The sequence below is a fragment of the Peromyscus maniculatus genome, chromosome 2 (genome assembly GCF_049852395.1).
Source record: "Peromyscus maniculatus bairdii isolate BWxNUB_F1_BW_parent chromosome 2, HU_Pman_BW_mat_3.1, whole genome shotgun sequence".
Taxonomy (NCBI): Eukaryota; Metazoa; Chordata; class Mammalia; order Rodentia; family Cricetidae; genus Peromyscus; species Peromyscus maniculatus.
In genome coordinates, this window is record NC_134853.1 from 106999806 (window position 1) to 107025904 (window position 26099).

The window sequence follows — 26099 nt, forward strand, 5'->3', positions numbered from 1 at the left end:
TATCGTATATCTAGATCTATGAGCTTATATATCTATATGATATATTTATATCTGTATCTCTATAGATAGCTAAACCATGATCTAGATATATACTTGATACACATAAGTATATGTATGTTCATATACTTACCCACACCTGGTTTGTAAATTCTATCAGAAAAATGTATAATACTTATCTTAATATTCTATTGGTACCATGGTGGAGCATTTGGAATACTTCTATTACCTAAGCCCATACTTTAAAAGTAACAGAAGCAGAGAGGACTTGAATATTTTAATCTAGGCCCTCTTTGAGACAAGCTTATTCAGAACACTGAATGATCAAATGCAAACTTCTTGAATGCTAATCTTTGTTCATATCAGCAATTACTGATTTTAATCCAGCTGCCTATGTGTTCTGGTAGAGCTTTCCAGGATGAACAGAGGTTCTCAACTAGAAGAGCTGCAATCCAGCTTGTCCTTGGATAGAATACAAAAACATTAACTTACTAGTGAAATGCAAATCTTACTGAAGCATTTGTCATCGAGAAGAGTCAGGTTTTTGTTTCCTAAAGAGAAATGAAACTGTCTCCAAGCTGTTGTTCCAAGGGTGAGGAAGAAGCTAAGGACAAAATACTTTTTGAAAAATAGAAATAACAGCATTAGTTCTTGTCATTTTACAATGAACTTGTGTACTGATAGATGCTGATCAAGGAGGAGTGAGAAGTGGAGTTCTGGCTCACACCTGTTGTCCCAGCACCCAGAAGCTAAGGCAATTTAAGGCAGCCTAAGGCCGCATCGTAAGTTCAAGGATATCCTGGTTTCCAGTGATGTGGCATACATTCTCTCAAAAGTAGGCAGGGGACTAGAGGGAAGAATGGCTTGGAGAGGATAAGATGCCTCTGGCCTCAGAGGGCACCAGCACATGTACATACCCACACACAAACACATACCTCCAGATCATTAAAACAAAAAATAGCTTTTATAAATCCAAACAAGATCAAATTTTGAAGGCGTCCAGCAATGGAGAAGGCTATAGGTGAATAGAAAACTTGCCTTCCACAGTTCTAGTGGTGTTGTGGGGGAGGCAGTGCTTGCGTATTCATGGCATGAAGGGGGAGATAAAACGATCAGCACCCACATTCCAAAGCTACAATATCTATGCTCTCACTTTGCAGATGGCTCAAAGATGTGAGCCCCAGCCCAAGGCAAGCTGACTTGTATCTAGCTGGTGAAGTTGATCTTCCTCCCAAGCTACCGCTCTGCTTCCTGTACATCATGCAAGTTGTTCCACCTCTCAGAGCCTCCATTTTCTTACTTGTGAAATAAGACAGTAGTTCACACAATGGGCACATCATGAATAATTAGTACAATAATTTGTGAACATCTTCAGGGCATATGGCTACTTAATGCCTCCCATTCCCCCCGCCTCCCACCACCACTATCCCTCCAGGCTTGAGTGTAAGGTGCCCTGCCGGATTGTGTAAAGGATGTGCTTCAATGTGCAGAGGCCTATTGAAGGATAAGATAGACAAGTACCCCAAAGTCCCATTGTCCTGGATAGCATTATGCCTTGTTATAAAATTGACTTCTTTCTTCAGTAGCAAGGGACAGGCTTCATGCAGTGGCCTCTGTGAGGCTATGCACTGTGTCACTGGCAGTTCATCACATCCCCCAACAGTGCAGCTGTGATAAGAACCAGATGATTCTAATTTCCAAAGCAAAGCCAGCAGCAAGCATCGTCTGTGAAGGCACATGCCTCAGTGTCCATACGCCATGCTGCTTAAGAAAGCACACCCAAAAATTAATGGACTTTTACCCAGTTACTGCTTGATGTCTATAAGCTCTTGGGGGCAGTGGGTCACAACCCCTACCATGTACCATTGGCCATGGAACCTGTATGCCATATTGTTAAAGAAGCCAAGGATTAGATAGGAATTTTAGAGACTTGATGTGTGTAGGAAAGTTAGAAATGCAGTTTGCAGATTGTTTCCCCAGTGCTAGGATCATAGCTGGCTAGCAGGTTTCTATGGATGGATTTCTCCACTGTGCATGATCATGACGAGGGAAACTGGCAATACCATCGGTGGAGGAGTTTGCCCTCTTAGAATTTTGCAATGTGGAATTTCCATTTGTACAGCCTCCTGTACAGCTCCAGACGGGTTAACCTACATGCTGTGTGCCTTTTAGAAGAAGAAAACCAGGGGCTCTGGTACCTTCCTACTGACATCACAATTATAAGCAGCATTCCTTGCTTCATTCTGTAATGCATTTTGTTGCTTTAGAGGCTCAGCTGATGTCTGAAAAACACTTTGCTTCTAATATAACTTCAGTGGTTGTTATATGACTTCAATTTTGCATACACCTCAGCGTCTACTTTCATTTTCATTTAGTTCTATATAGTTTGACCTCTTACTACACCATTTTGGAAAAAAAATATTTTCCAAATACTCTATATATGTCTGCCTCTAAGCCATTGTAACTTTAGAGATTTTTCTTGCTAATTTGTGCTCCATTCTCCAATACTATAAATCTGTTAACCTGTTCATGTTCCAATAAATTGGGTTTCCTGATAAATTGGTACATTTTAAGGTCATCCTAAGGTTAAGTTTCTATTGGACAATGAAATGCAGGGAAACAGTTACTTGATTTGATGAGTACTTAACTATTGTAGCTGTTGGTCTTGAGGCTGTTCATCTGAGACTTTTTTGGCATAATTGATTCCGGAATTCACCACAAAATTATCAGATAGAAACCGTGTTTAAATAATCCAGGAGTGGCGAGAAAATGACATCATTTGGATGTAGGGAAGTTCTGATATTCAGAGAAGATATATAATTATCTTCTACCACAGTCTGTATTCTATGTGGTTGATGTATTTTATGCTTTAGACTTGTTGACTGGACTACAACAGTGGATCATTGCTATTGCATTATTGATTGCTGGGTTTTCCAACAACAAAAAATGATTCATCAAACTTTCCATTTAAAAGTCAATACATGGCACCAGAGACCTAGAAATGGCTAGAATGTTTTCTAATGAGTAATTTCATAAATACTCATTATAGAACCATGACTTGGACCTACATTCTCTTGTCATTTGCTTGGTTTCTCCAATGCTGGCCAAAATCAAATACTAACTAACCATTCTTATTCATCTAAAAACCAAAATAAAGTAAACACTCCAAGGCTAAGAGACTATTCCCTCAGTTCAATACCCCTTGACTTAAAAATTATTCTTTCATAATTTTATACTTGTATATGATGTACTTAGATTATATTCAACTTTTCCACTATGACCATCTCTTCTCAGACACTGCCCCTGACTACATAACTTTGTCTTTTTTAAAATAACCCACGGAGTCCAATTAATGCTACCATATGCACATGGATGTGTAAGACAGAATCGACCAGAGCACTGGTTATCTACAACAGCCACACTGATGAAAAAAATTATTCTCCCACCCCCAGTAGCCATCAACTGTCAATATTTCCTCAGGTATTGAGCCCCATCCTTCTTCATGATGTATTGTTAACTGTCTTCTTCTTGTGAAGTTCTTTGGTTAGCACTACACCTACCATAAAGCTTATGAGTGCAGAGGCCCTGTCAAGCCCAGAAGACATTATTTTGCAGCAGTCTTACCCAACCTGTGGCTCTAAAATCTTTCTGCTTTTTCTTCCATGCGGTTTCCTGGGTCTTGCTGTGGAGGGGTTGTGTTAGCAGATGTCCCATTTAGGGCTGAACACTCCACTTTAACCAGCTGTGAGCCTCTGTATTAAGCACAATTTGCTGTCCCAAAATCGTCTCTGATGATGGATGCCACTTGCACTAGTCTGCTGATACAGGAGCCTTTGGCTGGTTTTGATCATTTTCCTACTGGTGAAACATTGACTAAATGACAGCTTCACTGTTGGTGCTTAGCTCTCTGTCACTGGTAGTCCTAGTTAAGGCTGTCCCATCTAACTTTGTTACTAGAATTCATACCCTGTTTCCAGGTCTCATCTCATGAGCACTGTGTTTAATTGTGTGCATCACTGTCTGAAACACTGAAATTAAAGCTTTAAAGCTTTACATGCATGTGGTAAGAGTCAAATTGGAACATACTGCCTTGGTTATATATAAGTTTAGGTTTTTGGTTTCAGAAGCAGCCAGCATTGCTATTAGCAACCTGTTCTCAACCACTATTTTTCAGCAAGCTTCCATTTTCCATGAAGCTATAACTCAGATTTTATACATTGAAAATACTACTCTTGAGTGGGTGACTCCCGATGAGTCAAAACAAGGGCTTAAACTAGGAGAAGGTACCCGTTGGCTGGAGCACAGAGCAAACGGCCCTTCCATGAAAAGATGAGGCCCTGTAGTTGAACCCACTGTTTGAGCCTATATTTAAAAATTGGTTTTTCTCCTCTGAAGTATGATCTAGAGCCATCACCTCCCTCCCATCAACATTTGTCTCAGCAATGAGAAATCTCTTGTTCCACACATCCATCTGAACTAAACTGAACCGGAAGGGCCAGCCAGCAGGCCCTTTTCCAACAACAGAATGACTCCAGAGTCAGGCAGAGATTTTAGAATTTTGCAATTTGGATCACTGTGGTGGTTCAAAGGCTCTTAAGTTAAGCCAGTTTAGAATTGATGGTTCTTCATCTTTGACTTTAATTATGGGCTTCAGAGTTAATAGTTATATACATATCTATGTTGGTGTGTATTATGACAGTGTTTATATGTTTGTCTGCATATGATTCCATTTTTGTGTGTTACATAATAATTTGATCAACCTAAAACACTAGGCTAAAAAAATGCTGGCAAAAAGTCAAAAGGGGTGCATATTCAAAAAAGAGAAATAAACAAGAATTCAATCAGGCCAGACACAAATTTGTTTATATTGAAGACTGTCTAAAAGACTAAAATAAGCAAATATTATGGATTTTAAAAGATCTGAAAGAAAATGTTCAAATATTGCTTCTGATTGTAGATGTAAAACTCTGGCACAGTCAAAAAGGAGGGAAATCACTTTCTAACATGAAACACAAATGCAGTTGAAATAGAGCGTGTTTATCCTACTTACTAAAAGAGAACTTGGAACTTCTACTTTGAGAAATAGATCTGGGCCTCGTTTCTAAGACAGCACAAGATCTCTTTCAGAGAAATGTGAGCACTTATCATGTTTGGATTGTGATGGCACTTATAACTTGCAGTGTGGTGAGAATATAGTTAGGGAAGCATGACTATAGAGCTTTTTGGGACTGCCTTGGACAAGACACATGAAATAGCATTGGCAGAGTTTGAAGTGATCCATTTATAGGAAGACATACAGCTCTCCATCATTCTCTGAGTGTCTTCCTCAGAGAGGGACACTCCACTGAACATTTTGGCGTCACTTCACATGGAAACACATTCACATGAAATTGCTACAGTGGGATTTTCTTTCTTTCTTTTGCCTTTTTATAGTCATATTTGGATCTCATCAAAGTTATCACACTCACTTGACTCATTTCAGTCACTTTGTGAACCATAATATTTGTGATACTGCTTCCAACTCAGGCACACAAGAAAAACAGCATCACAAAACTGTATATTTGTTACAGAAATAGTGCTTCAGGAAACTACTTTATCTCTCTCTACAGCACCCCTCTCCCTTTAGGAACCCAGAGATGGAACCTAGCACCTTGCACATGCTAGGCGAGTACCCTGCTACTGAGCTGTACCCCCAGCCCTCACTTTACTTTGCTTCAAGACAAGGTCTCACTGAGTCCACTCGGGCAGCTATGAACTCTCTGTAACGCAGGCATGGCTTGAACTTTTGATCTTCCAACCTCAGGCTCCTAAAAAACTGGGATTCCAGGTCTGGGCAATCAAGACCAGCTCAACAATCCTATAATCCACCCACAGAAATCAAATACTGAACGTGTCTCAAAATATGTGACTTTTTTTGCAAAGTAAACAAGTGACTTTGGTGGGACTGCTCTCTTACAGGGTAATCTAGTGAATCTGAGTACTCCTTAAGGTGCTCGTTGGACTTTGGAATTCGATTCTTTAGGAGGGACATGGACTATAAGGTCACTAATGAGGGTTCTGTCACCCAGGCTGTATGACTCCAAATTCTGGTAGCTCAACAACCAAAGAGATGCAGTAATACAGGTAGTTTCAGGACACTACTGTGAGAAGTCAGGGATTTCAGGGAAATAAGAGCTGAAAAGTGCAGTGTCTCAATTACACTCAACAGAAACAAATTCCAGTTGCCTTATAAGCACATTTCCTGTAGCCTCACAGAGCCCAGCTGTGATGCTAATAAGAAGCAAAGAACCTTAAGTAAGACTAGGAGGAACAACGCTAAATGACTTTTTTAATTAGACCCTACGTCGTTTTCTATATATTTGTTAAAATAAAATGTGCTTACAACTGACATTGTAACCACTTTTAAGTTCACAAAATTTAGCAGCATCAAGAATATTCACATTTTAATGCAATAGTCATTACTGTCCTTCTATGGAGCATTTTAACTTTCTGAATGGAAATTCTATACCCATTAAACATCAATTCCTCAGGTCCTCTGTCTCACTCCCTATTAGCTATACTTCCATATCTTATGTCTAAACTGTGGCTACCTAAGGTACCTTATGTGGTTGGAATCACTCAATATATATCCTGTTGTGCCTAGTTTACTTCACTTAGAATATTGTCTTCAAGGCTCACCCATGTTGTTATATGGGTCACAGTTTCTTTTTAAGGCTGGGTAATGTTTCTTTGCATGTTTGTACTACATTGTGTATGCATCAATCTATGTATGGACATTGGATTGTTCCTACTTTGGTCTCTGTTTTCCATGAATTAACATTTAATACTCTCAGTGATTCATTAGTGTAAGGTATGTAGAAGTCTCCGCAGCCAGGAGGCCCTGGGACTATGACATCCTCCCACGAAGTGTTGAGTAGATCATATTTTTGGCTTACTACCCTAAACATCCCAGCTCTCCTTTCAGTGATTTAGGGCTGTAAGTGAAACATGTGCCAGTTAAACCCCTATTTATATTATTTATATATATATATATATATTATATATATATATATTTATATATTGCTGCAGAATACAAAATTAGTGTTTTACTCCAGCACTAATCTCAAATTAAGATCATTCAGTTAATTACCAAGATTTTGTGTGTGTGTGTGTGAGTGAGTGTGTGTGTGTGTGTGTGTGTGTGTGTGTGTGTGTGTGTGTGTGTGGTGGTATGGCCAGAAAGTATATTGTTCCTGTTTGGTTAAAAAAAAAAAAAAAAAAAAAAAAAAAGGAAATTAAGGCATTTGGGGGTTATAAGTTATTTGATGAAAGGTCACTTAAACACAGGATCCACCACTACCCCATGGTCTCTAGCTCCAAAGCATTTGCTATTAGATGCAGCACAGACATTATCTGTAAAGCCTGTGAAGAACAACATGGAGGCTAGATATGATGGCCACTACATTCACAGCAGATGCCCTTTCTCTTAGGAAACTTTTAAATAACAAACCAGTCCATTTGTCTGGAGAACAATCTGCACTACTGAAATCATTTTAATACAATTGCTCCAATTAACAAGTCTAAAACCTGAGAGTGAAATTGCTTCATAAAAGGCATCCGGTTATGTACACTGTGGTCAGGCTTGGGAAACTGCTGTTGTGTACATGCCAAACCCCATGAGCAGCAGTACCTCTGAGGTATGGGTAGGACATGGATCACAAGCAAGGTGACTTCAATGCTGTCTGTCTTCCTCTCACCTAGATACCGCTCTCTGAGACTCTATCTCCCAGTTGGTCCATTAGTGCAATCTTTTATCTTCAGTCATTGTCCAGTAGCCTTAAACTCAAATATCCCTGTAGTCAAATAGACATGCATTATTAAAGGGAAAAGAATCTGCTATAGGCTTTCATTTCAAGTGTAACCATCACGGAGAGACAGGCACCTAATGTTAGAATGGGTGTTTAAAGGGTTAAAGGGGACACGATGCTAACCAATCATCATCTCTCATTTCTTTCAGAGTTCCAGGACCGCACGCTCAGAGGAGGACCGTGAAGGCCTCTGGGATGCCTGGGGCCCTTGGAGTGAGTGCTCCCGCACCTGTGGTGGGGGTGCCTCCTACTCCCTGAGACGCTGCCTGAGCAGCAAGTAAGTCCTGTCCTAATTAGGGACTTTGAGAACCAGAGAGGGCTAGCTTGAATCAGAGATCTATGGGTGGCGTCATGCAAAACATTGTGTTGCTTGTAAAGAAAATGACTGGAAGGGGAAGGAAAGGAAGACACAACAAATGAAATTTTAGAGGTTTTGTGTTGTCATGGCCGTCTCTAACTAGGTGTTTAAATATTGTTTTGTAACAAACAACAGAGAAGTCACATCATTTCTCCGGAAAATTAAATTGCTTTTATGTTAGGTCTGGAAAAACAATTTATTATTTGAAATGATTCTGGACTCATTAGCTACGATATGGAACTCTTTGTAGCATGTACAAGTTACGGTGATAATAACAGCACAAACATTCCGTTTTACCAAATAACTTGCAAATGAATGAGATGTTGGTTTTGTTTCTAAAAGCCAGATATTTCTTAAAGCCATTGAGTTCAATAAATGATGGGCTTTAATATAAGGTTTGGAAAGATAGAAACATCGAAACCAGGACATGACTAGTGAGGAAGATAAGACAGAGATAGAAGTTGCTAACGGCTTCTAGGCAGAATGGAAAATGCTGGGGGCCTTAGGATGGAAAGTTTTTACTAAGAGAAATAATAATTCAAATCTGCTTTCTGAGCTGTGTGGTCTATGACTAGATTTGTCTCCAAACTATAAAATATAAAGTACCATGGCAGTATTTTTTAATGAAAGATTTTATTTGACAATGAAAAGTGTTAAAGGCAGCATGAAGAAGGAACATTTGGTCAAAGTCACTGTGCAATATAAAGTGTGAAACAGAAGAATGTGTCTATACACTGATTCTCTTAGACATTTTAAAGTTTTGACTTAAAAAGTTTTCATACAAGTACATATTGTATGTTGACTGCGTTCCCTCCATAGCACCCTACTGTCCTTTTTGGCCCCTTTCCATCTTGTAAGTGTCCTTTTCTGACCTTAGATAATTTTATGTCTACTTTCACATCATATATACATAGATAAGCTTATGTGTCTGTATAAAACATAGGGGTCACAAGTGAGAGAAAATAGTATTTGTCTTTCAGAGACTAATAGGATTGAGCCCAGTTGCATACATTTTCCTGCAAAAGACATTAACTATTTTTTTGTGTGTAAAATTGCATTATATGTGTTCTGCATGTTCTGTAGCTATTCCTCTGTTGTTGGGCACTGAGGTTGGTTTCATGACTTAGTGGCTAGTGCTGCAATAACCTTTGATGTCCACATGTCTCTGTGATATGTTGACTTGAATTCTTTTAGGTAAATACTCAGGAGTAGCATAATTTATTTTTTCTTCTTGTACTATTCCCATAGGTAAGACTTTAAGTGTTACATTTTTTAAGAGTGGAGAAAGTAGCTATACTTGTCTTGTTCTTGAATTTAGTGGGAATACTTGCGTTTCCCCCTGTTAAGTATAGTGTTGAATATAAGTCTATCATACAGTCTTTACTGTGTTGAGATAAGTTTCTCATAGTCTCCTCATGTTTTTCTCATGAAGGGATGCTAAGCTACATGAGAAGCCCTTTCTGGATCTATTGAGATGGTCATGTGGTTTCTGTCCTTATACACATTTATGTGATACAATTTATTGAACTTAATACATGTTGTGCCTTCCCTGTATCTGTGGATGAAACCCACTTGATAAGGGTAAATAATCTTTTAAATATGATCACAGATTCTCTTTAAAAATATTTTATCAAGAACTTTTGCATCTATATTTGTCAGGGAATTTAGTCTGTAATTTTCTTTTCTGTATAGCTTGTCTGGTTTTAGAATCAGAATAATGCTGGCCTCATAAAACAAGAGTTTTATAACATTCCTTCCTTTTCTGTTCTATGGAGTAATTTCATAAGCATTGTTGTTAGCTCTTGATTTTTAATTTTTTTCTTTTTAAGTAATAGCCCTATTATAAGTTGCCAAGGATCTATACTCCCAATACTCCAAACTTTGCTGTGTCTTTCTGTACCCCGTGACAACACTCCACAGATCATCTATCTCCTATGTCAGTAGACACTTTTCTATCTATAATGTAATTTCTTAATTGTGCTTACAATTTCACCACCTATAGTTTCATTATTTCAGTTGATTACTCTCTTAATTACCTTTAGATCATTCTAGGTCTTCTTGTGTCTCCAAGGATATTTATTATAATAGGCTTTAAAATACAACTTTTTCTGCAATACCTTTTCTTCCTCTTAGGTACCCTATACTTGTTAATGTTTTTTTGTTTTCTTCACTAGTGATCAAACCTGTGCCTCACATGCTAAGCAAGTGCTCTGCCAACTGGGAAACATCTCAACTCTCTAATGCCTATTGATCTCTGACAGCCCATTTATTAGGAAAGCAGATGAACTAGAACATTAATGGAAGCTCAGTATATGGGAGAGTTTGTTGCCAAGTGGCCTTCTGAGTAAAATTATCTTTGGGGTGGAAGTTATTGTCTTATTCTGGTCCCTAAAAGAGATTCTCCATTTGGAAGGAGTGGCTGGCAGCAGAACTAGGGAGTAAGCAAGGATGGGCTAGGTTCTACCATTCAGATCAAGGAATATCACCACCTATGGTCTCTGCTCACATATCATTGCAGAATACAGCAATGTGTCTCTCTGGACTTGAATGGTTTTTAGTATAGAGAGATTTTTTTATCACTACTTTATTCATACATCTTGCTACATATCTAGACTTTTGCTCATCCTGATTTAATTTTAGTAGATCTATGAATCTAGAAATTCATCCACCTTATTTAGGTTTTCAAATTTAAGGAAGTAGGAGATTTTAAGGTATGTCCTAAGGGTTTTGTGAATATTGGAATGTATTGTAGTGACTTCCTTTTCATTTATGACTGTATTAATTTGGATACTTTCTCTCTTCTTGTTGGTTTGGCTAAGACTTTATTTATTTTGTTTGTCTTTTCAAAGAACCCACTGTTGTTTTTTCATTGATTTATTGCATCACTTTTATGGTTTCTGTTTCAATAATTTCTACCCTAATTAATTTTTTTTGCATGACTGATTTTGAGTTTGGCTTGCTTCTGTACATCTAAGGCCCAAAGGTGTATCATTACCTTATTTACTGGAGGTGGCTATAATATTTTTAAATGTAGGTACCAATAGCTCTAAACTTTCTTCTTAGCCCTTCTTATGGTATGTCTTTGATTCAAGGGATTTGTTGATCACCATCTTGATTTCTTCAATGATCCATTCATCATTCAAAAGTATGCTATTAATATTCATGAGTTTGTATATATTCTTTAGTTTCTGTAGTTGATTTATGGTTTTATTCTGTTGTGATCAGAGAGAATACAAGACCTTATTTCAGTTTTCCTATATTTGTTAATACTTGCTTTGGTCCTATTGTATGATCTATTTTAGAGAAAATTCTCTGGGCTGCTGGAATGAATGTATATTCTCTAATGTTTGGATTAAATGTTTTATAGATATCTTTAGACCCATTTGATCTATGATGTCAGTTAACTCAGTTGTTTCTCTGTATATATTTTGTCTATTGATTTGTCATATGATTTGTCTATTGGGGAAGTGGAGTATTGAATTTACCCACTCTTATTACTGTCTTGGGGTTAATTTATGACTTTTCATAGAATTGTGTTTTGTGAAATTTCATGCATCCACATTTAGTAGTACATGTCTAAGATTATAATATCCTCTTGGTCATTATGAAGTGACTCTCTGACAAGGTATGGGGTTGAAGCCCATTTTTTTCAGATATTAGAATAGCAGCAGCTTTGTGCTTCTAGTTCCATTGACTTAGAATTCCTTTTCTTTCTTTTCATCCTAAAGTTGCATGTATCATCAATAACGAGGTATATTTCCATGAGGCAACAAATAGATCCTCTTTTGTTTATTTATTTAATCTTCTAGTCAGTGTCTTTTGACTGGGAAATTGAGATCATTAATATTCAGAGTTAGTGAAAAGTATCTGTTAATTCCTGTCCAACTTTGGTGTGATAGTGTTTATTTTATCTTATTATATTTTATTATGTTACATTTTATTTTTATATCTTAGAAGCCTGTTATTTTCTAATGAGAGACAGAAAGGGAGTGGATACTGATGGAAGGGGATGTGGAGAGGAACTGGGAGGAATAGAGGGAAGGGAAATCATAATCAGGATATATTATGTGAGAAAAGAATCTATTTTAAATAAAAAGAAAAATATAAAAAATAAAAGCAAGGCATCTAAGGTCAAAAAAGAAAGGATACATTTTAACAACATTATATGCATTTATCCATGACCATGGCATCCCTCTCTCATATTTAGGTTTTTATTTTTCTCAGTTATATTTTAGTAGATGTCATAGGTATTATATGTTAATTGTTTGTTTATTGTGGTAAATATTATTTTAGTCTTTGTTCTTTAAGTTATATTGAAACACACATATTTGGGAATATAAATATATGGAAACATTTATTTTATATCATATCAAAATTTTTCCTGAAGTGACTTATTAGTGTTCATAGATTTTGCACATCCCTTAGGATTTCAATACTCAACTCTTACCTGTGATTTGAAAATTACAGCACAAGATTCCTTGTCTCCTTTGCATCTTTCTCTTATCTATTGTTTTGCCTCATGGACACTGTGGTGCAATGTCTATGGGATTAAAGGCATGTGCCACCACCGCCACACTCTTGCTATGGCTCTAATAGCTCTGACCCCTGGACAACTTTATTTATTAACATACAATCAAAATCACATTTCAGTACAATTAGATTACCACCACAACCGGGCTTCTGGAAAAAAATACTAAGCATTCCATATTGCGGTATGAAGTTGACTGTATTTTCTTAGATGGCCTTTCTGTGATTGACAAATTTACCTCCAAGCTTTGCTGTCTTTTCAGGAATAAATGTTAAATTCTCTCTCAAAATAAAGAGAAAAGGAGGGAGGGAAAGAGGGAGGAAGGGAGGAAGGGAGGGGGAGAGAGGGGGGGAGAGAGAGAGAGAAGAAAGAAAGAAAGAAAGAAAGAAAGAAAGAAAGAAAGAAAGAAAGAAAGAAAGAAAGAAAGAAAGAAAGAAAGAGAGAGAGAAAGAGAGAGAAAGAAAGAAAGTTCTCTATTACAGCTTTCATTCTTTGTTCTGTATAGTGTTTTAGCTATAACATGATACATGATGTTGTGGGGGGTGGTCTTTTCTGCTGTTGTCTCTTTGGTGTTTTAAATACCCCCGAACTTAAATGAGCAACTCTTTCTCAAGACTTGGGATTTGAGACCCACTAAATCAGTGGTTCTCAAACTTCCTAATGCTGTGACCCTTTAATACAGTTCCTCATGTTGTGGTGACCCCCAAACATACAATTATTTCATTGCTACTTCATATTGCTACTATTATGAATCATAATGCAAATATCTGCTATGCAGGATATCTGATATGTGACCCCTATGGGGATCACAGTCCACAAGTTTAGGACCACTACTCTAAATCAACTGAGCAGAGCTAATCTGAACTTACAGAGACTGAGGCAGCATGCACAGGGGCTGCATAGGTCTGCACCAGCTCCTCTGCATATTTATTATGACTTTCAGCTTACTGTCTTTATTGGACTCCTGAGTGTGTGAACAATGGGGTCTCTGACTCTGTGACTTCTCTTGGGCACTTTTTTTTTCTGTTATTTTGTCTTGTCCAACTTTTATGTGATTGTTTTTGGTTTATATTACTATATTCTATTTTGTTATGTTTTGTTGGTATGTCTTAGAAGCCTGTTATTTTCTAAGAAGAGACAAAAAGGAAGTGGATCCCAATGGGAGATGAGGTAGGGAAGAAATGGGAGGAGTCGAGAGAGGGAGGGGAAACTGTAATTAGGATATAGTATATGAGAAAATAATCTATTTTCAATAAAAGGGAAAGTATGATATGTTTTCCATGCCTTTAGCATGACATTTGTCTCTTTCTGTGCCCATAGTCTGTAGATTTGGTAGTGTCCTATAGGTCTTGTGTGTTCTATTATACCTTTAAATATATTTACCTTAGTCAGCGTCTCTGGGCTTCCCAGTTTCCCTGCTTGTTCTCAAGCACTGATACTCTGTCTGCTCCTTGACCCATCCTGCTAGCCAGACTTTCCATGGAGCTTCCTGGTTGACAAGCTGAGCTTTTCATTTTCAGTGAACTTTCCCTAAGTGTTTCACATGATTAGTCTTCATCTTCATGTCCTCTGCTGACCTCTTTATTTCGTTTAGATATTCATTTGTGTGCTTCGAGAATTTGTGTTCTCTTTGATTTCTTCTGAATTCTTTGTGATTTTTCCTGATGTACTCCCATTGGAGCCATTAATGCAGAGTTAGTGATTTTTGAAACATGGTTGTTCATGTTTCTTGTGATTTTGTTTTGAGGCTTATATATAGGGGATTAGGAGTTATTGGTTGGAATCTTTTTGAAATCATCTTTACTTTTCATCAGAAGTGTCTGCAATGGTCAAGAGGGATGAGGTCATAGCAGGTTTGAGATGTTGGTTTCCTCTGCTAGGCTGGTATTCGGGGTTCCAGGCTTGTTCCCCAGCTCTCCCTTGAGAACAGCATATTTGGTAAAACCAGTCACTATTATTGGGCAGACTCACTATGAATGTACTTTGTAAACCAGACTAAGCTATTGTATGTTTAGGAAAGCTTATGTAAAGAAAGTAGAACAAGGAAAGACTTGGGTGGTGGTGAGAAAGAGACCCAGAGAGAGAATAAGAACAAAGCAGGACAGAGTTGTCCTGGAGAATTGACATTGGATGCTAAGAAAAGGAGGAGTAAATATGGGAAGGTCTAGAGGAGGTGTAGGTTATGAATGCAGTCTGGCCTGATTTCTGCTTCCAGCCTCTGGGTATTCTTTCCTGAGCTGCCAGGTGCATGTCATACCTCTCAGCCTTCCCTTAGTGTGTCTATGATGCTGGCCATGGCCCTGAGTAGTCATTCATGGGTCTACTTGTTGTTCTCAACCAGGCTAACCTTTGGAAGATCAGACTACAGATATTGAGCCTTTGTAGATGGAGCCAAAGGTGCTAGTTACAACCATAGGTGGTCCTTCAGGAGACCACTTAAAAATTCTGCACTCACCCCCTGGTAGTCCTTTTGGAGGTTGGGCCAAATATTCTGGTCCTGTCTCCATGGGTTGTGTTGCAAATGTTGGCTCTGGCCCTGTGCTAGCCTTCTTCATGGTCCCCAGACCAGGTGGGCCCTCAGCCCGTGTTCCCTGAATACTCCAGCTCTGATGAGATTTCTGTTCCACAGAATACTGCACACTGAGTATCAAGAGCTTCTTCCTTGGCAGCTAGAGTGCTTGTGCTGGCTACTTTCAGTGTATAGACTTGTGACCCTTCTTTTGAGCTTCCTGGGATTGTACTTGACAGAGAGTCTCAGGCCACCAAGTAGCTGACTCAACAGGGGCCTGTTTTAAATGACATCCAGTGGCTGCTCTAGTCAAGGTCCAAGAGACAGGGTGTCCCTGGTGGTTTGATTCTCTCTCTGCCTGTGGTGCTGGGTCTCTTTGTTTGGCTCTCTTCTCTTTTTCTGCCCTTTAAGACATTACTGAAAGTACAGTGCTGATATTCTGGTCCCCTCTACTCCCCGGTCTTCAGAATGAGGGTCCCCCAAACTGAACCAGACCTTCCCACTCTGTAAAGCTCCCTTTTGTACATGCTATTAACATGGGAGGTATTCACTGTTTTCTGACAGCTGCCATCCAACTTTCTTCAGTGTGTTCCCCGAGCGTCTGGTTGATCATGCCTGCATGTTGTCAGCCGTCTTCTGACTCCTCTCCTTCATGTTTCATAAACACACAGCAGAAAGTAGTGAAATGCAAGTTGGGGAAAGTGTCAGCATTTCTTTTATAACAAAGATACTCTCTTAAGATCAGGATGTGAGTCACATACCTGTTTTCTCACATGGGCTCTTCATAGTGTGTAGGAGATATTTGGAGCCTGATTGATGACTCTTACTGGATCTCCGGATCCAGCAAAGGGAACATTTTGGCTCCTAACAGGTTTTCATTTTAAAAAAAAAGTGCTGTACACTGAAAAACATGACCAGAAGTGCAAGATACAAAACCAGTCCTGACACTTGTCCACTCTGGTGATTGATAGGTTCACTGGATTGACTCCACTGGCAAGTTCATATTCATTAGAAGCAAGCAGCTTATCGTATACAAGAGATTTTTCCAACTTGTGATTCACCTGTTTCCTTAATCTGGATCATACAAAAGCTTACTAAATCTACTATACATGATGCTACATGCTGATAATATAACTGATAATAATCTGACATCAGTTACAGCAAAATGTACAAATATGGGATGTGCCTGTTATCTAGTTTTCTCAAATTAGCATCCCTGACTATTCAATGAGAATGAGTCAAAACATGTAATTTAGGAAAATAAGAAGGTGAGAGGAACTTTCTTATTGCCCTAGTGAAGTGAATGTTATATTGTGTTATAAATTTTAAATGACTGAGACTAAAAAGAAATGTAGGGAACATATTTAAATCACAAGGAAGATCCTGTCATTTAGCAAATAGTCAAGTACTAAGGCCATGTAAAATTCAGTCGTACTAAGTTTATCAGTGTTGGGGGATAAATTTATGTGAAACCTCTTGAGGTAAGCAATGTACAGGTTAACTTGGCTATTCAATCTGGGATTAAAGATGGGTTTCTGAGAACAGCACCCCATAATAGGACCTTATTAGCCTGTTATGCCCTGGTGGCATCTGTTAGCTCACTATGGATTTTACAAAAAGAGAAACTCAGACTTAATTATCTCTGGAGTGGACTGATTCCGTGAGATCTACATATCCAAAAGATTTAAAGATACAAAGCGGCTCAGAAAATACCCTCATGATTTTGACATGGCATGCCATGTCACTGAGTGTTCAGATATCTTCTGCCGTTGATTCCAAGAGTAACTTAGTTCTCATGTGAAGTGGGTGCTTGTTTTGGGGAAGCTCTCAATGATTCAGTCACAAAACAGAATGTCATGAAATACATAGATAGTTTCTGGAATAAAAGACCTAGGGTATGCGGTATTTTTCAAAAAGAGGCATGTGTACATATATTCAAATAAATTCACATACATGTCTACTTGTGTGTGTATGTGCTAGGCTAAAAAGAAATCTATTGTTTAAGAAATGCTTGAAAGCTGCTGTTCACAGAAGTTACTTTGGCAGGGACCCTTTATGAACACTGGTCAGGCTGCTCCTCTACCTGGGCTCATCCATGTTCAAAATTCAGTCTTTACCATGGGCTTATTGTGTTTGCAGCAAGAGGAACATTGACAGCTATCAGAAAACAGATGTGTGTGTGTGTGTGTGTGTGTGTGTGTGTGTGTGTGTGTGTGTGTGTGTGTGTGTTTGGCTTTTTCTTTCAGCCACTCCATATTATAGTGTAAGTTTTATAAATAAGATTTTTAAATCAATTTTCCCTTATTTATGTAGAGTGAATTGTGCAACAAGTTCCCCATGGCATCTATAGAGAACCAGTTTTCCATCAGAAGAATTCTGTTCTCCCAGCCTAGACTGAATCTACTGAGGACCTCAGGAGAATGTAACATCATTGCCACCATCTTTTACATTCCCATGAACCTAAGCAATTATTTGTTTTCTTGGTATTTTCCTTATAATCAAGTTTTTTTTTATGACTAGGAGCAGTTCTAGAGGCACAGCCTTAAGTTTCATAAAGTCAAGACTTCAGCTAAGCTAATAGAGATATCAAAACTACCAGTTTTACTTATGTGTAAAAATTCAAATTTTCAGTGAAGTAGAAAACTATAAGCAGTAAGAAATATTAAGTATAGTATGAAACAAAAAATAATATTGATGAAAAATATTCTGATAACTTCTTATTTATACTTATCTGTAACTATTTATATTTGACTCTGAATCTATGGTTGGACTGAGAAATATTTGACTCTTGTACTATAGAAACAGATCTGTTCAGAGGTAAGTGTTAATCTTTATGATTCAAACCAATTTGATATTAGAAGATTTCTTGTTATTTTTTCCCTCAATAGCCCATACTATTGGTTTCAATAGCTGTTGATCCCTTAGATCCAAGGTTGTTAGGGAAGCCCCAGTTGAATGTGTCATTTATCCAGTGCCACAATGATACAGTGTAGCAACCACTATATCTCACTGAAATATGAGATAAAGGTAAGGCTTGGTGAGGTGGGTCTGAGGAACTTGGGTAGGCTTGAGCATGTATCTGGGTAGACAGCTGCTGGCTGATCTAGACTGGCTCCATCTATTCCTATGTAGGCAAGGCACTTCAGTTCCATTTTTTCCTAATATTCCAACAAACTGTACTAGATGAATTTCCCAGGATTTGCTGGGCTCCTGTTATCCAAACTAAGAGTCTCTGGGAGAGAAAAGAGATGCACCCAAAGCATGAGATGTAGGGGAGACAAAGTACTGCGACCATTGGACATCTATGGCTTTCTTATTTATTTTCTATAAAACAAATAATTATTGGGTCCTCTCTCAACTCTCCATTCCAAATTTAAGCATCTTAATTCAACTCATTAACCTTCCAATTTGGGAAAGATCAGAAGTTACAAGTTTATCTCTTCTTAGAGGCCAAACATATAAGTCAGGAGTGGGTAGGAGTCTAAAGGGCAGCATTCAAATTCAGCCCAAATAAATCTAAGTAATTCACCTAGGAAATTAAAGTGCTGGACTGATTTTCCAGGCCCAGCCATATGATCTCTTAGGTCATTTTCAAGTCTGAATTTTCTAGGTCTATCAAATAATAATTATTCAACTTCCAGCATGATAAAACTATAAATAGATTTCCCAAATTTTATGGAGTAATGGCAATCCCTTTGTTTCTGGAGTCAATTGTGTCCTAAGGCAAACTGAACGCTTGAAAAAAGCCTTCTTTAACCTGTGCAGAGAATATCCCAAGTATTCATTTGATGACTGTGTGGGAAGGGAAATCAGTGGAGGCTAGGCAGAGTGAAAATAAACCAACTATCAGAGCTTAATGCTGTGGAGCCAGGCCCTGGAAGACACCGACTGAGCACTCTCCTTCCCTGGCTTCTCCTCGGTCTTTTTCTAATTAGAGTGCATTTACCTAACATGTGGTATTGGAGCAGTCATAGTTGATTCTTCCTGCAACTCTCGTTTGACCCTGCAGCCTTTACTGATTCTGTAAGATTAGATACAGTTTCACCGAGTAACACGGATAATGTAGCTATTGCTTATCTTACATCACCAAGTGAAATATAAGATTTGTTTTTATCTTTCACTTGTACTTGATGGTGGTACTTTATTTTATTTCCAGTAAATTAAGTAATTCGCAGACTACCTCAGAAACCTGCTTCTTCTCTCTCCAGTTCCTCACCCTTCTCACAAACTATGTCAAAATATTTATAGTGAATTCTTCTTCCTGCTTTCTCTTTTAAATTTGATAGCACATGCCATCTCTGAGGACTCCAGATTTGTCTTCAGTCAGTTCGCTTAGCTTTGCCCATAAGGAGTTCCAGATGCCTAAGGCATTTAATACTATGAGTAACATCATCTGTACCACTGTGTCCAGTTCATGCCAAGTCTGAGGTCAAGAGGGAAACTGCAGCTCATTTGAGACGGCGATGAGTCAAATAGTTGCATGTTCTGAAGAACAAAGTTAAACTTTGTGCAGTTCGTTTAAAAAGATGTAAACTCCTTATGAGAGTTTTTTATTTTCAGAAAACTTAAATTAACCTTAGCAATTGATTTATCTATGGATGAATATGTTGATTCTATATATTGATTGATACATAAAGAATATGAATATTCATTCAGTCCTGGTTGAATAATGTACTTCCGTGAGATAGATAGATGACAGGAGATAGGTAGGTAGATAGATAGATAGACAGACAGACAGACAGACAGATAGATAGATAGATATCTACTTATGAAGAATGATGGTATTTTTCAAAAATTAATACATTTTGAATTGAATATTTGAGTTAGACAAAATTATCAGATGAACAAGAGATAAAAATCATCACCACATTATGCGGAGTGCCTAAAAATGATAAGATTATTGTATCATTGCAAAAAGATGTGCTGCCAGAATGATGTCAACATAAACACAGAAAAATTAAGATAAATAGCTCCAGGGAGCCTTATTCCATAGGAATGGAGATGATTATTTTAAAGTCCTTCTTATAGTAATTATGCTAGAGAAAGTAAGCTAAATTCTTTGAATTTGTAAACACAGATTTTCTCCCATGAAAATATTGGTACTTGCATAAATTTAGAATTTAGTTGGCAAGCAGTTTCTATATCGTATAAATACCAAAATAAAATTTTTCAGTGATAAGATTTGGCTTCTTAAATGCATACTTATTGTCTTTTTTTAATGGCATCTCATCTTCATCATCCAATTAAGGGTCATGGGACTTACTTTAATATTTTAAAGCCTGTAGCTCCAGTGAACTCTGAAGCATGATCTATCTGCCTTTCTTCATCTAATGTTGTATGTGGTTAGCCTTGTTCTTCTTTTAAAAAAAAAAGTTTCAGTTTTTGTTTGAAAGAAAGATATACAAGTTCAGAGTAGGTCTGACTCTGCATGCCATTTATATAAGGTGGTCTTTTCATTCTGTGAGAGCTTGCTCATGAGGACACATGTTTAAGAGGTTTGAGGTTGCCTTCCTCTTACTTTTTTGGGTCAATGCCTAGTCTAAACGTATTGCCGGGACTTCTAATATTCCAGGCTATATATCTTAGGAGTGCATTGTTCCAAGATCTGATCTCCTTTCAGGACAGGCATGCATAAAGGGTAATGACTGAATGTTTAGGACCAATTTATGGTCTGGTTTATCCCATAAACCAGTTTGTTGGAATAAAAGATGGTTGAGAAATGTGTTTGGTTTAAAACCTTTACTTGTTGTATTGGGAATCTGTAACTCTTAGTTTGCTTCCCCTCCCCCTGTGAACGTAAGAATTCCTTATTTGGTTTGCTCAATGGCCCTTATAAAGTTTTATTTCCTCTCAATTTTAATTCATTCATCCAATAAATATTTATTGCACTCTCACTGTGTATCAGGCAAATTACTAGGTACAAATAGAGCTAGAATTCCCAAAGAGAAAGAGTCTGCCCCTAGAAATAAACCAGTTAAGATTTTATCATTTAGTTTACACTGATTGTAGTTGGAAGCGTTTTAAGAGGTAAGAGGATTTCTCCCAATTTTGTAAATAGTAAAATTGATAGGCATTTGTTTTCATATGTGCTATTTTTTTAATCCTGCATCATTTTCTACACTTTCTACATTAACTAGGAAATTCTTTTTTTCCTAATTACATTATAAGCAGTATTCTTTTTCCTTTCCAATGTTTAACACACAGCAGATACTTAGTTTTCATGGTTTGCTTTCAATTTTACACACATGATATTAATATATATGTTCATTTCCTTAATCTATAGTTCAAGGAAATAAGAAGACTACAATGTATTGATGTAAACCTTGTGCCATACAACCAAGGTCAGTTCAAGCAATTGTGCTTTTACAGAGTGGAGCAGATATCTCAGGCTTGAACCTAGACTGAGCTAAGCAAAGTCTTGCAGTTAAGCCCACTATACACACATACTATACCACAGAGAGAGAGAGAGAGAGAGAGAGAGAGAGAGAGAGAGAGAGAGAGAGAGAGAGAGAGAGACTACCTACACACACATACACACTACACACACATACATACACACTACACGTACATACATGCTATACACACATATACACACTACCTCTTTGGTACTACTATTCCTCTCTTTTAAATTATATTAAGAAAGTTTAATGTGAATCTCTCTCTTAGTATTTTTAACCATATAAAACAATACTGTTGGATATACTGAGAGTCTTCCCAGCAGTTATCTAGAACTTATGGATGCTGCACCACCCAAACTGGACACATTAAATAGCAACTTTCCTTCTCCCTCTTTTTTTGCCCCTGGCAGACTTTGGTTCTATTTCTATCAATTAAGCTATTCTATACATCTTACATAAGTGGGATCATGCAGTATCTGTCCTCTGTGACTAGTTTATTGCACTTACCACAGTATCCTCAGAGTTCATCTATGGTACCACTCTAATGACAAGAATTTCTTCATTTTAAGGCAGATTAATATTATATTGTATGAAACTACCACATTTTATCAATCCATTGGCCATCAGTGGACATTTAGGTTGTTTCCACATTTTAGCTGCTATAAACAATACTTCAGTGAACTTGGGAGTACAGATATACCACCTCAATCTTGATTTCACTACTGAGATTAAGTGTCTAGATATAAGATTTTCAAACCATGTAGTATGTCTATTTTTAATATTTTGCGACGTGTACTTACTTTTCTCCATATGGGACACCATTTTATACTCTTGCCAGTAGTATGCAAGTATTCCCTTCTCAAGAACACCTATGTATGCACTGTTGGTGGGGATGCAAATTTGTCTAGCCTCATTGGAAAACAATATGGAGGTTCCGTTTGCTTAGTTTACCACTCCTGGGCTTATGTCCAACAGCAGTGAAGTCATGTTAAAGCTGTGCCTGTGTACCATGTTTATCACAACTTAATTCATAATAGCTAAATTATAGAATCAGTATGGGTGCCTATCAACAGATGAATAAAAGAAATTATATGTATGTATATAATTATATCCATATGTGAATATATGCAATATATGCAGTGGAGTTTTATACAGTCATAAAGAATAAAATAATATCCCTTGTAGGAAAATGGACACAACTGGAGACCATTATGTTAAGCAAAAAGAAAAAACACAAGATAGATGTCACGTGATGTTTTTTCTCATATTAATTGACTTTAAAAGGCTCTGAAAGCAGAAGAGGGAGTATTGGAGAGGGTAAAGGGGACAAAGAAGACATCAAAAGAGCAAGGAAAGGTAATGGGGTTGTGAAACAATTGAAACACAATATAAGAATGCATGAAAATGTTGAAGTGAAACTCACTAATTTGTATGATTGGTATAAATTAAATTTTGTTATAAAGTACTCCCCTTTATCACAAACATAATCTTTTGTCATTTTGAAAACTGACATTTTTAGCAAGAATGGAATGATACCTCACAATAGCTTTGTTTTTCTTTTATGAGCATAGGAGTGGAGTATATGCATATGTGTATATATATTAGTGTATGTGTAGCCATATATGTGGGGGGTACACGTGTATATGAAGGCTCAAGTTTGAAGTTGGGAGTCTTCCTCAGTCACTCTCAACCTCATTTATTGAGGCAAGGTCTTTGAGTTGAGCCCAGAGCTCATCAACCTGACTAGTCTAGCTAGTCAGCCTTCTTTGGGAATCTCCTGTTTCTGCCTTCCAAGTGCTGGAATTCCCGACAGGCCACCCATGCCCAATGGCATTTATGTGGGTTCTGGGCATCCAAATTTCAGCCCTCATGTTTGCTGCTACTCTGACAAATGCTTTAACCACTGAGACAGCTCCCCAGCACCAGGGAGCTTGCTTTAAAATTTGCATGACAACTAGTGATGCTGAGTGTCTTTTCATGTCTTTTTGGATATTTTATGTTTTCTTTTGAGAAATGTCTGTTCAAAAACTGCTCATTTTTAATTGTTTTTTGTTTGTTTGTTTGTTTGTTTGTTTGTTTATTTTCTGCTAAGTTGAAGGACTTCTTATATATTTGGGGCAGTGACCACCTTAACCAATGGGTGGTTTCCGCATGCTGCCTCCTGTTCTGCTGGCTGCCCTTTCTTCACCTTTCTTGTTGGCTGGGCCCACTCTTCAGTGCTCGTCCCACTTGTCTGTTCTTTGCCCATGGTGTTTATATTTTTGGTCTCCTATCCAAGAAATAATTCCCAAAAGCAGTTTTATATAGTTCCCCCTCTGTATTATCTTGTTGGGGGCATATAATTCCAGGTCTCATGTATAAGTCTTTAATACATTTTTCATGTTTATTATTACATATAGTGAAAAATGATTCTGATTTTATCCTTTAGTATGAGTATGTGAATATTCAGGTTCTCTAAAACCATTTGTTGAAGAGACTTCCCTTTTTCCATTGTGTAGTCTTGGGCCTCTTGTCAAAGATCAACCGGCTGTAGATACATGTTTAGTTCTGGATGACCCATCTGTTCTGTTGGATTGGTATATAAGGCTTTATATTAGTTTTATGCTGTTTCAATTACCAGAGTTTTATAAAATATTTTGAAACCAAAAGTTTGGCACCTTCAGATTTGTGATTTCTCAAGACTGTTTTCACCAATCAGATTCTTTTCTGTTCCAAGTGGACTTCAATTTGTTGTTGTTGTTGTTGTTTATTATTATTATTATTATTATTATTATTATTATTATTATTATTATTTTAAAATGCTGCTGAAAGTTTGAGAGGAATAGCATTGGGTCTATAAATGGTTTTGCTCATTTTAGCATTATCAGGACTCTCTGCTTGTAGATGTTCTTGAACTCCTTTGTCTCATCTGTAATTGATTTCATCAATGTTTTACACTTTTTAAATCTCTCATCTACTTAATTAAGCTGGTTTATCTGTGTCCTATTTTTTATTCTGTTGTGAGGATGACCCTTCACTTTTCTCTATAGTTTATTACCTGTGTATAGGACCTGTAGATGTAACCAACCGTCTTATTAAATAAGAAACACAGAACCAATGTAAAAGAGAAAGCCAAGAGGTCAGAGCTCAGAGCTAAAATCTTACCCTTCCTCCTGTGGTGCTCCTACTTCTCTGAAAGAGACCTACTTCCTGTGTGTATGTCTTTACATAGTCTTCCTGTTCTGCCTTCTCATTGGTTGTAACCCAAACACATGACTGCCTCCTCACTGCCGGGAAGTACAGCCCTCCAGGTCTTAAAGGTATATGTCTCCAATGCTGGCTGTATCCCTGAACACACAGAGATCTATCTAGCTCTGTCTACCAAGCACTGGGATTAAAGGCATGTGCCACCACCGCCACGCTCTTGCTATGGCTCTAATAGCTCTGACCCCCAGGCAACTTTATTTATTAATATACAATTAAAATCACATTTCAGTACAAATAGAATACCACCATATTTCCCCTTTTCTATTTTAATAAAAAGAAAAAAAAGCAAAAGGTTATAACTAACATAAGAAAAACTATATACAAAAGTACAATAACTATATACAATATATACAAGTAATAAATACCTAAACAAAGTCTAGTCCATTTGTATTTGACAAATTCAGAGCAAATAATTTCATTATCTATCCTATTTTGGTAAGTCCAAAATGTATCTAATTCACTTTCTATCCTAATTAATCTTCAACTATAACTAACTAACCTTCAACTATAACTAACTAATCTTCAACTATAACTAACTAATCTTCAACTCCCTCAGAGGCCCAAGAAAGAAATAATATTAGCTAACAAAAATAAAAACAGGAAGTGCATGCAAGCAACTTCCAAAAAATTTGTGAGTTGACAGAAACAGCCAGCTGCATGAACAGTCACCTGAGGTTTTTCCGCAGTGTTGGGGCATCATCTTCAGCCTATAGGCTTAGCGTATCTGACAGACTCATTTGTGAAGTAGGATGTACACAAGGTCAACAGTTCAACCTCACATTGGGTGAGAGCAGTCCATGTACCAGAAACACCTGAATTCCACTAGAACTGACTCCATATTTGTTGTTTCTTGGAATTTTACTGAAATTTGAATTAGTTGTAAAAGATTTTTGTGACATTTTTTAAAGTATTCTATATGAAAGATCATGCCATCAACAGAGACCATTTTTCTTCTTCCACTCTGATTTGGATGCCTTTTATTTCTTTTCTGACCCTGTTGCCTTGACTGAGACTCGAGGACCATTTATATGGAAGTAGATGAGTAGGGCTGTTTCCTTATTCCTGATCCTAGAGGAAAAGTCAGAGTATGATTTTAGCTTCTGGCAAGTGGAAAGTTTTATCTTGAGGATATTTCCTCCTTTTCCTCACTTTTGGGAGGTTTTACCATAAAAGATACTGAATTTGGTAAAAGGTTTTTCTGTAGCTATCGATATGA

At 37.5% G+C, this 26099-nt stretch overlaps 1 protein-coding gene across 5 annotated transcripts in view; it reads left to right on the forward strand.

Moving 5' to 3' along the window:
- The window catches only part of Adamtsl1 (ADAMTS like 1), a 933106-nt gene that overhangs the window by 572082 nt on the left and 334925 nt on the right, over positions 1–26099 (forward strand). For all 5 annotated transcript variants that reach the window (XM_076564473.1, XM_076564474.1, XM_076564475.1 and 2 more), the window contains one exon: positions 7994–8121. In XM_076564473.1, the coding sequence (XP_076420588.1) occupies positions 7994–8121 (128 nt within the window). The remainder of the gene's footprint in view (positions 1–7993; positions 8122–26099) is intronic.